The 17,444-nt window shown below is 44.3% G+C and overlaps 1 protein-coding gene across 3 annotated transcripts in view; it reads right to left on the bottom strand.

Moving 5' to 3' along the window:
• The window catches only part of adam9 (ADAM metallopeptidase domain 9), a 77,182-nt gene that overhangs the window by 22,011 nt on the left and 37,727 nt on the right, over positions 1–17,444 (bottom strand). For all 3 annotated transcript variants that reach the window (XM_063195345.1, XM_063195344.1, XM_063195346.1), the window contains exons 4-5: positions 16,949–17,027; positions 1,246–1,322 (exon numbers count right to left, since the gene is read on the bottom strand). In XM_063195345.1, coding sequence (XP_063051415.1) covers positions 1,246–1,322; positions 16,949–17,027 — 156 coding nt within the window. The remainder of the gene's footprint in view (positions 1–1,245; positions 1,323–16,948; positions 17,028–17,444) is intronic.

The following is a 17,444-nucleotide window of genomic DNA, read 5'->3' as shown; positions in this document are numbered from 1 at the left end:
CTTAGCGTTACTGATTTATTTTCAGGAAATGGACCCCGTGTGGCCTCAGTAAAAAAAAGGCCCTTAGTAAGGTAAAGGCTGAGGCATAGTGAAACGCTAACTTTGACAATAATCTGGAGAGCAGTGTGGAGCCCAAAATGGTTTCGTAAGGAGTTGAAACCTGTTTCGCTCAGTGTTCAGTGCTTAGATTTGTTAGTATGGGAGTAGTAAATTTAGCTTAGCATAATGACTGGAAGTAAATGGTAACAAGTGATCACTGGACGGAATTAAATTGCCATTTTACACTTTGGCGAATTTTACATTCATTTTAAAGTGCTTTAAAAGTATGTTTGAAGATGTTTTCTTTTGTACCATAGACTTCCATTGCTACGCTTAATATGGCTATAGGCCTACTGTTAAACTAGGCAATGCAAACACATAGAGAAGAAAAATCCTGTCTTCTCATATTTTTCCAGGGATTAACTACATATGAGCAATTTCCTGAAATGAGGTGGACTCTTTTTTTTCCCTTTATGTTTTGGACATTCCTTAGCCTGGTGAAGGTTTGTTTGAAAATGTTTGGATCACATAATTATCGTCATTGTCTTATTCACTAGCTGCTGCTGTGTGTTCTTGATGCATGTGCACTAGCATGTTCATACATAGAGACCACACATGGGATATTTGCCAAAAGAATTGTTGTCGATAAATAATGTTGTTGTCCAATTTCAGTGGTAATGTGACCAGGTAAATCTGCCCATCAACATGGCGCTCAGAAAGGTGTCTTCTGCCTCATCACCTCTCACTCTCACAAGAGAGAAAAAATACAAGACACTGAATAGCAAGACTCTTCCCAAGGTCAGAGCCACACCGAAAGTGCTAAAAGCAACACAGGGGAGAGGAGAGGAAAGGAGAGGAGAGGAGAGGAGAGGAGAGGAGAGGAGAGGAAAGGAGAGGAGAGGAGAGGAGAGGGGAGACAGAAATGTAGAGAGAGGAGGGAGAGAGGAAAGAGAGAGAGGAGACGAGAGACTGGAGAGGAAGAAAGGAAAGTAGAAAAGTTCAGAGAAGTAAAGGAAAGAAATAAAGAGGACAGGAGAGGAGACTAGAGGAGAGGAGAGGAGAGGAGAGGAGAGGAGAGGAGGGGAGACTAGATGAGATGAGAGGAGAGGAGAGGAGAGGAGAGGAGGAGAGGAGAGGAGAGGAGAGGAGAGGAGAGGAGAGGAGAGGAGAGGAGAGGAGAGGAGAGGAGAAAGGAGGATAACTTACTTGAGTCCTGAACACAGGCTGAGTGATGCAGAAGAGCCCTCTATGTCCTCCACATAGCCTCTGTAGTGGCAGTGATTCTGCGGAGAGGAAAGAAGGGGAAAGAGAGAGAAAGAAGACGATAGTTAGGTATGAACTTTCAGTTCTACAGAGGTGATATACATATCTTGTTATTGATCATTCGATGGAAAGTTTGGAAATTTGCATCAGTTGCAAAACATTTCTGTTCATTGTTTCTCTCTCTCTCTTTCTGTGTGTGTGTGTGTGTGTGTGTGTGTGTATGCGTGCATGTACAGTACACACGCGCCTGTGCCTGCGCCCGCGCCCGCATGTTAGTACTTGTACACACATACAGTATGCATAGCAGGGACAGTTCAAAGGCTGTAAGGTGCCTAACAAAGTCATGTGTTTAATATAGAGATGTACAGGATCCAAGATCCGGTACCGGTTCTGGATCCGGCAGGATAATAGGGTTTTTCACAGGATCCGGATCCGGTAGCCGAGGCTTTAAGTCAAAATAGTTTGAGCCAACGTGATAAAAAGGGCCCACGTGTGTGAGTAGGCTATGTGTTTCAACCCATTCGTAGGATCCGGTATCCGGTTCCGGATCCGGCAGGATCTTAAGCAGTGGATCCGGTATCCGGAAGGATCCTAAAAATCAGGATCCGGTGCATCTCTAGTTTAATATAAAATCAGGACCCTGTTATCAATCACGTTACCAAATCCGCAAGAACCAAGTCATTTTGCATTACTAAAGGCATTGTGTAATGTCATAGTAGTAGAGTACTATGAGAGTAAAATCTTTTCAATGACAGCTTTCGACTAGTGGAACGGCATGCATTATGGGGCTACCTTACAAAAGCTGTTTACAAGAACCACTGTACAGTATTGTACTGTACAGTGCTGTATGTGAGAGCACAATGTGTACTGTTTAGGGTCTTGAGGAAGTAATGCAATTAGCGAAAAGACATAAGCTAGTTAAATTAAATTGGGTCAAAGTAAGCATTGGAACTTTCTCCAAAGCATTTGGATGGCACCGTTGTCTGTGTTCCTCAGCCTTTGGCTTGATTAAGTACGTAATATTAAATATGTATTCTGTAGTTACAGTATGTTAGTTATTTCAGCAAGTTTATTTCCTATTTGCTATTTTCTATTATTGGCTTCTCTTTTCATTTTGTGTACTTGACTTGAAATACAGAGGAGCTGATACTAGATGTCCTTGTACGTATATTTCTGACAGTAGTCCTATCGGTCAGTTACAGTACATTTTGTTTTTTTGTGAAGCACATTGAGTTGCACCTGTGTATGAAATGCGCTATACAAATAAACTTGCCTTGTCTGACATCTAAATGGCATCTTTAGGCAAGGCTGCTAATGCTAATGCATTATCATTGTGCTATGGCTAAATTTCACTTCCATTTCAATTTCTCTCTCTCTCTCTCTCTCTCTCTCTCTCTCTCTCTCTCTCTCTCTCTCTCTCTCTCTCTCTCTCTAGTTTTAATTGTCTGTGTCCATCAGCAGTGGGGTGGAGTTGCATATTCCAGCTCAACAACAACAACAAGCCTGAGCCTCCATCTACCCCCTGCTGAGATGATTCTCAATCTCAACGCAACTCTAGCCAGGTCTACCCAGTGTTGCCAGATGGAAAATGCTGAATTATTGTACCAAAACCTCAAAATTATTGTTTTTGGTAGCTTTTAGGAGGAAATTATTGTACAAGACCCAAGTTATTGTTTCAAGGCATCAAAATGAATTGAATGAGAACTCTGAAATTATCGTACATCATGTTTTCTTTAGAGAGGTAGAAATGGACAAAATGATGGTACAAATAAGATGACTATTGTACATCTGGCAACACTGGGTCTACCTGCTAGACATCATGGAAGCAAGCAAGCCACCAAGCAGATTACATAAAGGCATCAACCCCCGGCCTCTCTGGGTGTCTGGGAGTTAAAGCAACACTGCCTGTGCTATGAGGGCAGGGATCAAGGGATGGTGAGGGTGAGGGTGAGGACATGAGCCAGGGTTATAAATAAAGGTGGCTGAGCTGGATGTGTGTGTGAGTGTGAGGTGGGGGTGGAGGTGATCCAACAAGACGCGTGTGGCCTGGCGGATGTTCAGCGGAGGACGCCTAAGTCCCTCTGGGTTTCTGACCCATGGTTGGCCGACATAAGAGAAAACAGGACAGGTCATGGGCCGGGCAGGGAACACGGAAAGTGATGGATGACAAACACTGCAAATTATACAACCGAATTCTAAAGGTTCAACTGAATAACACGGTAAAGGTTTTGAATTTTTCGAACGTTCTGGTTCTTTGATGAACCTATAGGTGCTTGGAAGAACCACAAGGTTTTCTAAAGGCTTCCTCGGAAGACAGCGGCTGCAGTATTGGCTGCAGCTGGGCACTTAATTGGCAGGGTTCTCATGGGCTAATTGGCTCAAGCATTCATACCTGATATTCCATACAAAAGCCTGCAGTTCTCCTTCACAAAGGGACAGAAGTTATCAGGTGTGAGTGGTTGAGTCAATCAAGCGGTCTTTAATTATCCCCTATGCCATTAATGCTGACCGACAGCTGCAGTTAATTTGACCACACACTGAACACTGACAACCGGATATTCTCTTTCGACTGATTTTGTGGAGTACACATTTTATCCATCATGGCGTCGCACCCACTGACCATGTGCACGGATTTACTTTTCCATCCACTCGTGTCCTCAGGCCACGCCCCGTACTACACTGTGGCCAAAGCATTTTCCATTGAGTGATAGTTCTAATCCAATCTAGGTTCTTTGATTGCCACTGTTGACGAATCCCAAAGGGTTCTCTGATGAACCTTGTGGCTCTTACAATAACTTTTAGGTTCTTCAGAGAATCTCTGTGGTTCTTCATGGAATCTTTGGGTTCCTCCTTGAACCAGATAAGAGTTCTTTGAGGAACCGTCCAATTTTTACAGTGCAAGTTTGAGTCCAGTCTGGGTCAACTTCTTACTGTCTGTGTAGAAGAGTTCTACAGTCGTCAGAAAGTTTTCAAAATTATACAACAACAAGATAGCTGTGTGCATACCGTTGTTATGCACACACACCAATATCTTCTATGTGCAGTGAGCGGTCCTGCATTTGGGACCAATGCCAATGGTCTGACTCGGTCACATATGGAGGTGATTCCGTCAATGTACGTACTTAATGTACTGATTTTGTTCAAGACCCTTGGCTCGAACACACCCTCAATTGAACCAGTTTTCAAAGCCATGTCTGTACAGAGTTACCAGAGCGCACACAGACAGACAGACAGACAGACAGACAGACAGACAGACAGACAGACAGACAGACAGACACACACACACACACACACACACACCACATGGGTGTGTGTCTGCACTGTTGGAGGTTCTGCAAAGCATACAAACATGGCCCTCAGCTCATTATATGAAAGCTCACGTCATAAGAAGATGGATGACAAAGCTCTTTCTCACTTCCCCTGGCCCCTACCCTTCTCTCCAGTTCATATACTACATAGTAGGGTTCTCAAACTTTTCTCGGCTGGGGACCTGTAGCCCCTTAATGCACGCTATACCTCCAGCGGCATGCTGTAATAGTTATTGAAAAGTTAAGTACCATAGTGCTGCAATACTAGGACATACCTCAGGGCCTTTAGCAATGCACTACGACTTGGTCATTGCCATTCTGGTAACAGCAAATTTATAACACTGTGTCTTAAGGTCAGATTAGACTTCAGCAACTGCGAGCGTGAAAAGTCGCGTGGGAGTGGCCACGAACCAATTTTGTATTCATGCATCTGCGAGCTCTGCGAGGTCCGAGGTCTCGTTGCCAGCCACATTTGAAATTGCGCGATTAGGCTACTTTCACTACATTGTAAGCACTGCGGTCATTATTAAGCAATGTTGCTTTCTATCCCGGTTAGCTAGGTATTTTCACACAAATTGCAAAGGCAATGCAGTGGTATCATTATTTGACATACCCAGTCTGTTTTCACGAGCAGAAAATGCAAGCATGTAAAGACAGTTGATTCTGCCGATGTGTGTTTACATTCGGTGGAGGAACGGTAGTAAAACCGCAGGCATTGTGCCACGAGTGTTCAACTGATGCATTGTTTGTTACTTAGCTTAGCTTCGTGTATTTACACACATTTACACACAAGGCATTAATAAAGTTTTTAACAGAATACAGCTCTGCTCTCGCAAACTACTGGCATTGCGCTGCCACAAGAACAGAACAAGGAAGTAGCGAGACGACCAATCATAGTGCCTTTTTGTCTGCGTACTCCGCGTCCGTCCGACGGATAGTTAGAATTTTTTCGAGGCGCTAGACGACGGGCGCAGAGCCTCTGAGAGGGGGGCGTGGACTCGCATAGACAGAAAACGGACGGACGCAGATTCTATGCGAGCGAAGCATAAATCTAGCTGTAACGGGTTAATGTTATAGAATAGCTTCCAAAGACCCGCTCATAATTGTGCCAAAAATTACAGAACTTTTGCTTGGCTTGGGCAGCATGTCATTTCTCATCTGTTTAAAAAAATGGATCCGTTTTGTTGTATTAGGTCTTAACAATGTGACTGCTAATGTGATTATTAATTAATAACAACTAATAATGTGATTATTAGTGTAGACTTAGTGCTAAAACATTAACATCTCATTACATTACATTACATTAAAATTAAAGTCTTTTTTACGGACCCCCTGGCAACGTCCTATGGACCCATGGGGGTCCCCGGACCCCACATTATAATCACTGCTGCACGGTACACTTGGGCCTCAAGTACTGGCGGCAGAGGTCAACATCACGGGGGCCCTCAGGGGGCAAAAACATGATGTCATCGTGTGATGTCATCAAGTCATGTCATGCTGTTTTTGTTTCAGAGGTCCCACCACACTCTTGCTTCTCCAATCAGGGTTTCAGAGTTCACTAATGGTGGTGTTTATTCTACCGAGTCAGATTCATTAAATCAACCACCTGACCCCACTCTCCACCCCTTGGGGAAGATCACAGAGTAATGCATACGCAGAGTCACAGACCCGTGACAATGGAACATGTGTCAGTGTGTGAGTGTGTGTGTGTGTGTGTGTGTGTGTGTGTGTGTGTGTGTGTGTGTGTGTGTGTGTGTGTGTGTGTGTGTGTGTGTGTGTGTGTGTGTGTGTGTGTGTGTGTGTGCATGAGGGAGAGTGTCTGCAAGTGTCTGTAACACAGCCAGACATCCTGGATATTTTAATTACTAGCAGAGCAGAGCTGTGCAAGGAGTGAGTGTAACAGAGAGAGAGAGAGAGAGAGAGAGAGAGAGAGAGAGAGAGAGAGAGAGAGAGAGAGAGAGAGAGAGAGAGAGAGAGAGAGAGAGAGAGATGGCTACAAGAAAGAAAGACAGTAAAAACAAATCAGTCCAATCTGGCTTACATGCACCTGTCTGCCCGTAAGTGACCCAGAAAACCTCATGTACTGTATGCATATTCATGCTTTCAAGCCGAGGCCAAGAGAACCGAACAGACCAGCTTCCAGGCTCATCAAGCCGACTTCATTCTACAACAACTTCCTCAATTACAGGCCCCTGGAGATGCACAGTCTGACGTGAGGGCTCATTAGAAGAAGGACTGTGGACTCCAGACACCACACCCTAGAGATCAAATGGACACATGGACACACACACACGCACGCACGCACGCACACATGCACGCACGCACACACGCACGCAAACACACGCGCACACACACACGTGCACGCGCACACAGGCTAACCGATGTTGCATGTACCGGTAAGTTAATGAGACATTTGATTTGTTTTCCCCCAAAAAGGGACGCAACGCTCGTTCACGAACAAAGTACCCGGAGGCCGATTATAGCAGCCAATCACGTGAGCACAATTTTGAGTGACAGAGAGAGAGAACGAGAGAGAGAGAGAGAGAGAGAGAGAGAGAGAGAGAGAGAGAGAGAGAGAGAGAGAGAGAGAGACTTTCAATTGGAATGGAAGTCATCAGCCATCTAAAGGCAGCTTGTCACCATCATCCAGCAAACCTTACTGTCGTCAACCTGACCTTACAGTCTTGCGACATCATTATAAATATTGCTTTGAGTAACGCAATTTTATGTCTCTCTTATTTGGTGCTGCTGAAGAGTTGAAGATAAGACTTTGTGCCAGGCCGTATTGTGATCATTAATCAACTAGGAGTTTCACTGCCGCGCCAAAGCGTGTGGTTCAAAGCAATGTGGTCCGTTTCCATGCAATTCCATGCCAAATCATTTCATTATTTGGCTGGAGTAAGATATCGATGTGAAACAATATGCCAAATGTATGTTCCGCATGCTTGCCATCACATTCCAGATGTCAGTTGTCAGCTGGGTTGTCAGCTGTCCGTGATTTTGAAAGTGTCCTGCAGTGGCGCTCTATGTCTGACCCTTCTGCGTCATACACCCCTAGGGCTGTGCAATATATCGTATTAATATCGTGATATCAATATTGCAGTCAAACAATATCAAATTTCACAATATAGATTAGATTTTTGACCAATGTGTGTTTCTCCATGGCCCTTCACTCCAACTGCTGAAGGAAGGGAATATTATACATTGTTTAGCACAATGTATTTCTCTTTAAAGGGACACTGTGTGAGATTTTTAGTTGTTTATTTCCAGAATTCCTGCTACCCATTCACTAATGTTACCTTTTTCATGAATACTTACCACCACCATCAAATTCAAAGTATTCATTACTGTAATTCATATTGTAATATCAATATTGACTGAAATAACTGTGATATTGATTTTTCTCATAATCGAATAGCCCTATACACCCCCTCGCAACTTCCACACTTCCAAAACAAACATTTCCTCCTCAAGGTTATCCCCAGGCCTGCTGCCTTCCCCGCAGCTCAGGTGACAGCATGGCACTCAGCCCACAAACACACTGCTGAGCGGATGTCATTCACTGCCGCTCACTTCTCACACATCTAACTCTAACTTTATTTCTCGACACCATTTCCACACGGGGCAGTCAGATAGACGGATGGTTTGGAAGAGAGAGAGAGAGAGAGAGAGAGAGAGAGAGAGAGAGAGAGAGAGAGAGAGAGAGAGAGAGTCTTGAAATTAGAAGGTAGCAGGTTAGAATTCCAGGTAGACAAATGCTGAGGCACTCAAGGTTGCAATTTTTACTTTTTTATTTGGCTACAATAATGCCTACGTGTTTCGGCCCTTATGGCCTTCTTCAGGGCGTATCCAAGGTTAGAACTCCATACGGTTCATGGATAAAGTGCCCTCGCACAAGGCACCCAAGCATCACATTGCTCCAGGGACTGTAACCAATACCCCGGTCGCCTTGGATAAACGCGTCAATACTATACTGTATATAATCATATGTATATGCATCAAAAACTATATAAAAACGTCAATTCAAGTCCACTGTAATGTAATGCAGTGATTCCCAAACAGGGGTATGTGAGCACACTATACGTGATGCATGGAAAGAAATGTATAGAGCATAGTCACATTGGGATAGAGTAAGAGATGTGGACCATGGGGCTCTAAGGGGGTACTCATGGTATGACAAAAGGCTTAGGCGTACACAGGACAAGAATGTTCGGGGAAAACTGATGTAATGTAATGTGGGATGTTTGTATATTTTTGTTGAGCGTGCAGGCTCGTGGGAGTGGGTGGTGGTAAGGGGTGCGTTGGAGCTCTGCAGCAGACGTGATTAATCATTGTAAGCAATGGTCAACTCGACTCGCAAGTCACAAGGCATGAGAACAATCTTGGGATTCCTACGGGAGGTAATAGAGGAACACTCCTCCACTTCCACTCACACACGCAAGCAGGCCGCAGACGCGCACATACACACGCACACAAGTGTGCGCACACACACAAGCGTGCATGCGCGCGCACACACACACACACACAAGCACACACACAAGCACACACAAGCACACACACACACACACACACACACACACACACACACACACACACACACACACACACACACACACACACACACACACACACACACACACACACACACACACACACACACGACCCTTGTCAGCCTTGCCTTGGCCCTGTGGAACCCTCTGTACTCAGTCAAGGAAATGCTGATGATGCTTCGTTTACAGCTGACAAAAGCAATTATAAGAGAGAGAGAGAGAGAGAGAGAGAGAGAGAGAGAGAGAGAGAGAGGCAGAGGCGGAGAGAGGCGGAGAGAGAGAGAGAGAGACAGACAGACAGACACACAGAGAGGCAGAGAGGCAGAGACAGAGAGGCAGAGACAGACAGACAGACAGACAGAGTGAGAGAGAGAAAGAGAGAGAGAGAGAGAGAGAGAGAGAGAGAGAGAGAGAGAGAGACAGACAGACAGACACACAGAGAGAGAGAGAGAGAGAGAGAGAGAGAGAGAGAGAGAGAGAGAGAGAGAGAGAGAGAGAGAGAGAGAGAGAGAGAGAGAGAGAGAGAGAGAGAGAGAGAGAGAGTCCGAGGCAGAGAGAGGCAGAGACAGACAGGGAGGCAGAGAGACAGTGACAGAGAGACAGAGAGAGAGAGGGGGGGGGAGACAGAGAGGAAGAGAAGCTGGTGTGGGGGTGAAGGAGAAGAATAAAAAGCCTTCCCACTTGGCCGCATTTACGTGTCCTGTGAAGCCAACTCTCCAAATGAAAATGTCGAAGGAAGGATGCAGTGGAGCAGGTTTTAATAGGCTGTTTAGTTGTAGTTTTGCCAGACCACATCTAAGAGCAGCTGGTTAAAAAAGAAACACTTTGAAAGTCACTGTTAGTTAAAAGTCAGTCTATAAGTCACAGGTGTTTAGATTGTACAGTGACAACAGTTATTTTAGTGAAAAGCAGCTGCTTTATAATATAGAGTGGGCAAGATAAAGGATTTGTACATGTATGTCTTTAAGTTCTCTTCATCCCATAATAGGAAGTATTTAGTAATGTGGGAAGCATCTGTGGCATGAGATGTATAAACAAACATCAGTGCTGCAGCAGACATGGGCTACAGTTGTTTGCATGGCGCCTTGCTGACATCATCAGGGGGCTGTGTCATCTGATGAACTTCAGATGAAAAGGTCTTTTCCCATCCACCCATCCTCCCCCAGCTCTCTCAACTCGTTTGCTGTCTCCATCTTCTACTGTACTATTTAAAAAAGCCAAAACACCTCAAAACAAATAATAAAAGAAAGGTCTTCTATCACTTGCACAAAGCGTATACATTAACCAGAGCCCCTGAACAAAGAGATGGCTTCATATCAAAAAGGCATTGTGAGGAATTCTTATAGAAACATGTACAGACATGAAGGATTATATTCAGGATGTATAGAATGTTCTCAAGCCTGGCTATGTTGTTTTTTTTTTTTTTCCTTTTCCTCTTCCACGTCTCAAGGCTATTCAACTCCTACTTGGCAAACCAACAGCATCGCAAAGCCTTTTGTGCTGCTGTAATGTGCACTGGGAGTCCTTATATAAATCGCTACAGTATCAACAATATCAATCTCCGTACGTCACACTGGTATGCATGTTCTGAGCTAATGGCAGCCAGACCACTGGTGCACAGTAGGGCTGAACGATATCAGAAAATGATACTCGATAAAAGCATGCAATACCTCGATAACAATATTTACTATAATATTTACAATAATTATATTTAGAAATATAACCAAGTGTTTTTCTTGTCACTAATTGACGGTCTGGGAGGGGGGCGTGGCTTTGGTCATGGTGGGCTTCTTGTGCATTTGTTGATATTCAGCTAGTGATTGGACTACACAGAAATGTTTTACTTGTTATCGATAATTATTTATTTTTAGCGATACGCATATTGCCACTCTTGATATCGCAATATTGATACATTTTCGATATATTGTGCAGACCTAGTGCACAGTACAAAACGCAGCATAAATTCAACATTTTAGAGAGTCGATTGAACATCGTCTAGATCAGGGGTGCTCAACTAGAAACTGAAAAGGTCCACTCGCCAAATTTCGTATGTTTCCAGGGTCCAAAAAAGTCGCTACGAACCGATGCAGAAAATAGCCTCACTCGCTGGCCGCACTGGCCTCTTGCTCACTCACTGAGTTGTCATAGTGATGATACTTTTATTTGTCATAAGACTGGCTTCGCAGAAATACAGATCGCATGGCAGCGAAATCTCATGTATAATTCATACATATTAAATACAGATGGATTTTGTCTTGGTCCGGATGACATTGCGTTTGGGTCCGCATCCGGACCTGGGTCCGCCAGTTGAGCACCCCTGGTCTAGATTATATACTTCGTCCCAAAGTACTCTCCAAGTGTTGAATCAGCACTACATTTTTTTTTACTGTGTGCTGCTGAGTGACTTTTCATACCTTAACTCCGTAGCCTATTGTGCACCCTGATGACGAACCACACTGGATTATGTACAGTGAAATTCCTCGTCTGTGGAAGGGTCCATGGACCCGAAATGTCAGCTAAAAAAAGCAAAGAGCAAAAAATCCCTGGTCGAAGCTGACTTTATTTTTCAACTTTATTTGTCTGTGCTAATTTAGTTCGGCTGCCAGGTCAGATGCTTAAGCAGCCTTGGCAAGTTAAAGTCTCGACATATAATATATTCCTTTTGGCTGAGATAGACACTGCTGATTTCTGAGACACAGCTGATTTCAATAACTATGTCATCTACCTCGGAATCAGATGGTTCAGTGAATTCACAAGGATGGAACAATGGAACAAATAGATTCGATGGAACACATGTGTGGCAGAACTCGTATTTTCGGAGCAAGGAGAATGGCTACCTTTGCTAATGATGCTACTCTGCGATTGTATCACACTAGATGATGTGTTGGAGTGAGTTAAGTGCTGCTGACAGTGTCATTTCACGCCCTTCATATCCAATAACATGTTGTCAGGATGCGCTAAGGAGAGGTCCATGAAAAAATGTGCACTTGAATGAGTCCGTACAGGTCTGAGAAGCAACACAAAGCCATTGTGAAGTGAAGAGAAAAACAATACATCATTGTTTTTCTGTGGAGAAATCTCTCACAACCAAACAGTTATGGTTTCATGGACTTGACATCTAATCAGACATCTAGATGAGACTCGAGGGAAGTGTTACAAAGCCAAGAATAATTCCCGTCTATGACTTGATGCTGTGGAGGTGGTGAGTTCAACTTGGGGGTTTGAGGCATCCAATGTCTACAGTATGCGTGTGATTGTTTGTTTTCCTGAATTATTTCCCAAGAAGAACCAGACTCTTCTGTCTCTTTTCCGGCTCTTTCCATGAGAACTTTGGCAGGGAAGTGTGCTGTGGGTGACCCCAGTTAAAAGCGTACTGTACTGGCTGGGATTTTTTTTATAGATTGTAATTTATTAGGAATCCCTTTAGAGACTCATGAAAACAGATCTGGGTATTGAGCCACTGAAATATCAGAGCACCAAGAATATAACATCCTCCCTCCAAGAATTCTAGCAGCAGTTATCCAACAAGTACAGATACCAGTGAGGAAATAACGTCTCTTTAAACTCTTAAGACATGGCCGCTGTTATAAATTTGCGGTTACTAGAATGGCAATGACCAAATGCATTAAAGCCATTGTGTCATGTTGCAGTACAATAGGACTATGGTGGTCAAAGTCGTTTCAATGACTGCATTCCACTGGCAGAGCACTGCACATTATTAGTCTACATAATAATAATAAAAAAACGATTCTGCCTTGACGTAATGCTACGTGTACACGTCACGGTAACACTTTACTTACTCATGTTAATTTCATAGTTATTACCTAGTTATTTCAGGGTAATATCTGTTTGTTTTTAGTAACTACAGCAAAATAACCATACAGTTTCCAGTGCATTGTGTGTGTGTGTGTGTGTGTGTGTGTGTGTGTGTGTGTGTGTGTGTGTGTGTGTGTGTGTGTGTGTGTGTGTGTGTGTGTGTGTGTGTGTGTGTGTGTGTCAACAAAGTGTCACCGTGCTGCGAGTCATCAGGTTGTCACCACAATGCACTGGAAACTGTATGATTATTTTGCTGTTGTTACTAAAAACAAACAGTTATTACCCTGAAATAACTATGAAATAACTATGAAATTAATATGAAATTACCACCTTATTAGCGATCCGTAAAGTAAAGTGTTACCCACGTCACTCCATAACTCATTAACTGTATGGAAAGTACATTTACACAGGAAGTTTACACTAGACTACAGTAGATGAGATTCATGATGGACTTAAGAATGCTGTTGCTTCCTCAAGGACTCACTTCCTCTTCCCGCTCTAGCCTGCAGTATGTGCCAACACGGAGAGGGAAAAGTGTTTTGAGCCGAGACTTATGAAAAACAACAATAAAAAAATAAGAGGAGAGAAAAAAGTAACCTGTCTGGCCAAATACACAGTCAAGTCAGCTGGTCAGTAAGCAGCAGTGAGCTCATGGATGGAGGACGCAAATAACAACAAACAGGTCTGAGACTGTGAGGGACAGCTCAGTGCACACCACACCCAGACTGGGGGGTTGGAGTCGCCAGGGAAGCAGACAGTTGGGGACAAAGAGGTCTGTTGTCCTGGGCCCAGGGAGGGAGGGAGGGTGTGTGTGTGTGTGTGTGTGTGTGTGTGTGTGTGTGTGTGTGTGTGTGTGTGTGTGTGTGTGTGTGTACGTGCCTGTGTATGTGGGGGGAACGACACAGAAGACATTGTCCCAGGACTGGCCAAAACGGTCAGTGACTCTGGGAGTCACCTCAAGTCCCCTTAAAGGCAGATTACAGTTCTGCCTCTGCGTCCTTTGGGTCTGGTCGTGAACCACTTTTGCTTAACTCTCTCTCAGTTACGGATGAAAGATGCGTGGTGTGATTACACGACATCTCAAACAAGATTACATCTGGATCACATTCCACCCTTGCTACGCAATGCACAAAAACTTCCATGCGGATGACTGGATAATTCTCTCTAGCATCCCAATAGGTCTCTTCTTTGCATATACTCAGGAGTGGTGTCACTGCAGTTTAAGAAAATGACAAATTAATGTTACAAATGACCTTCCAACAGGTCTTATCATCTTACAGTTCCTGTATTCGTACATACTACATTTCCGTCCGCTTCGAAACCCCAGTCGTCATCCATCCCCATTTTTTTGTGTGGCAAGGGAGGGCCTCTTGCATCTGGATGTAATTTTCTGGGAGAGGGACACAGGGGCCAGATAGGCCAAGTCCCACACTCAACCCTGACTTCAATAGGACACGCTGCATGTACTCTAGAGCAGTGGTTCTTAACCTTTTTTTCTTAAAGCACCCCCTTACCTGTACTAGACCTCAGACAAACCGTGCGCTCCCAACACAAACTTCCACATGCGTATTTGCACTAAAAAAAATATCGTAGTGATTCATTACAATGATTCTTGCTTGAGACATTAATCAATACCTTAATGACTTAAAATGTGGACCAACGCAATCAACACAAATAAAATTTCCACTGGCACACCCCAGGTTAACTGCTTTAGAGTCTAGTACAGGGCTTTCCGAACTTTACCATGACAATTAAAGCCCCCCCCATATACCAGTAGATTCCAGCCAAGGCCCCCTTGACATGGATCGATCGTGCCACATTATTTTTTCTGTGCAGCTCCTTTCACAAGCATAGTCCAGGTCTGTGAGTCAGTGCCCCACTGAGATATACAAAATAAGCATATTTTTTGGTGCACATTATTCAATTTATTCAATTACTAATTTTGATTTGCTGACTTTTCCTGCCAACATGCCCAGACCCCCCTGGCATCCTCTCACACCCCCTGAGGGGTCCCCAGCCCTCACTTTGAAAACTACTGAGTCAAAGACGTCGAAAAAGGAACTTGTCATTCAGTGTAACGGATACCTTCTGCTGACTGTAACTGTAAAAAAAAAACATGATTTTTAAATTGTTTCAAGTGAATGGATGACAGCCGAGGCTTTCATGAATTCACTGGAAAAAAATAAAATAAAAAGAGTCATGTTTTTTACAGTTACATTCAGCAGAAGGTATCCGTTACACTGAATGACAATTTCATTTTGGACGTCTTTGACCCTACTGCAATAGGATACCTTGCGGGTACTCTAGTAAGATACATGGACTCTAGTACAAGATACACTGCATGGATCAGCTGCATCCCACCAAATGGACTAGCATAATTTCATGGCTGTGAATTGTGAGGGGATGCTGAGGGAAGCCTTTCTTGCACCACCCTCCTCCATGGAAGGTGCTACTTCATAGTAGAGATGTACAGGATCCAAGATCCGGTTCTGGATCCGGCAGGTTTTTCACAGGATCCGGATCCGGCAGGATCTTAAGCAGTGGATCAGGTATCCGGCAGTTACCTAAAATTCAGGTGCATCTCTAGCCTAGGTTTTTCAGTCAGTCTTCCACAACCCCAATTGCTGCATGGAGTGAAAGAACTTCAGAAGCGGCCAGTGCAGGCAGTGTGGCAGTAAGCAAATGAGTCTAAAAAATAGTTTGAGCCAACGTAATAAAAAGGGCCCACATGTGCGAGTAGGCTATGTGTTTCAACCCTTTCGTAGGATCCGGTATCCGGTTCCGGAACCGGCAGGATCTTAAGCAGTGGATCCGGTATCCGGCAGGATCCTAAAAATCAGGATCCGGTGCATCTCTACTTCATATTGCTCCTTACTTCAGAGGTCGCTCTACGGAGCATTGGACATTCGACTTTTATTAGATGACCAAAAGACAGCAACAGACACATTTCTCAGTTTGAGTGCGCCTACAATTGAAACCAACATGAAAGTTAGTACACATGCGCCTGTGTTGTGGTTTAGGGTTGACGGTCTCATATAAAAGTGACACATCAGACTATGTTGTGGTGAAGGGCGGAGGGCCAGGCTGGACACGAGTGACATTTGGTGCAAGAGGGGGGCCCCCCGTTTCACTGGACTGCAAAGAGCCTTTTAAGTTTTATAGGAACCAGGTGCTGGTTTTAGACAGATGAGATGAGTTCATAAACTGGCAACAGCAATGAACAGCAAAGGAGGGTGAGGGAGAGGAGTCATGGGGCACGTGCATGCACACACTCACTTGCTCTCTCTCGCTCTCGCTCTCTCTCTCTCTCTCATACACACACACACACACACACACACAAACACATAGTCTGCCTCATTACTTTTTATATTTATGCACACAAACACACGTAAACACACGTGCACACACACGCACACACACACACACACACACCAAAATGTGCCAGAGCGCTGACAAGGCGAGACAAGTCTTTCCTGTTAGCTAACACACTTCACATACTGCAATTAGCACAATGACATAATTCTGGAGATAAAACAAAGAAAGAAACCGCACATGGCAGTGTTTTGATGGCATATGGGTGTTTATGGCTGTGTGTGTGTGTGTGTGTGTGTGTGTGTGTGTGTGTGTGTGTGTGTGTGTGTGTGTGTGTGTGTGTGAGTGTGAGTGCGAGTGTGAGTGTGAGTGTGAGTGGGAGAGTGAGAGAGAGAGAGAGAGAGAGAGAGAGAGAGAGAGAGAGAGAGAGAGAGAGAGAGAGAGAGAGAGAGAGAGAGAGAGAGAGAAATAGAGAGATAGAGAGTGTGTATGTGTTTCAGTGTGTGAGCATATGTACTGTATGCGAGTGTGCAGGTGGTTTGTGTGTGTGTGCGTGTGTGCGTGTGTGTGTGTGCGTGTGTGTGTGTGTGTGTGTGTGTGTGTGTCTGGTGTGCGTGTGTGTGTGTGCGTGTGCGTTCGTGCGTGTGCACTAGTTTGTACCTGCATGTTGGGTTTCTGTGTGATGAGAGAGCCATCTTTGTCATATGTGAACACAGTGAAGTCAGCCGGAAGCAACAACCTGCAAGACAAAACACAAACACACACATCCAGATAAGTCACAGATACATGTAACGCATGCACGCAGCAGTATAGTAGTATGGTAGTATTATGGGATGGTCAGGACCAGACTACGCACGCATAGCCACCTCCAGATAAGTCACCAGTGGCAGGGGATACTAGCCAGGATACTCCCTCCTAGTGACGCAACAGCTTCTGCGTTGCTTCTAGTCAGGCCAAGAGCAATGAAAATGTTGTTTAGGATCTCACGAAAAATTGGGAACTCCACCCACTTTGTCTGACACCAGTCAACCAGCAGCAAAGCTAGGGAGGCGGGTCAACCATGCTATTTGGGAAATGTTAATTGTTAATTGTCTCGAAGAGATTTGAAAGTCAATGATAATCAGGCTAGGGGATACACAACCAACCCCTGGCTGAA

This window comes from Engraulis encrasicolus, chromosome 3, assembly GCF_034702125.1.
Source record: "Engraulis encrasicolus isolate BLACKSEA-1 chromosome 3, IST_EnEncr_1.0, whole genome shotgun sequence".
Classification (NCBI taxonomy): domain Eukaryota; kingdom Metazoa; phylum Chordata; class Actinopteri; order Clupeiformes; family Engraulidae; genus Engraulis; species Engraulis encrasicolus.
The sequence above is the reverse complement of the archived record's forward strand: the minus strand, read 5'-3'. Positions and strand labels throughout refer to the sequence as shown.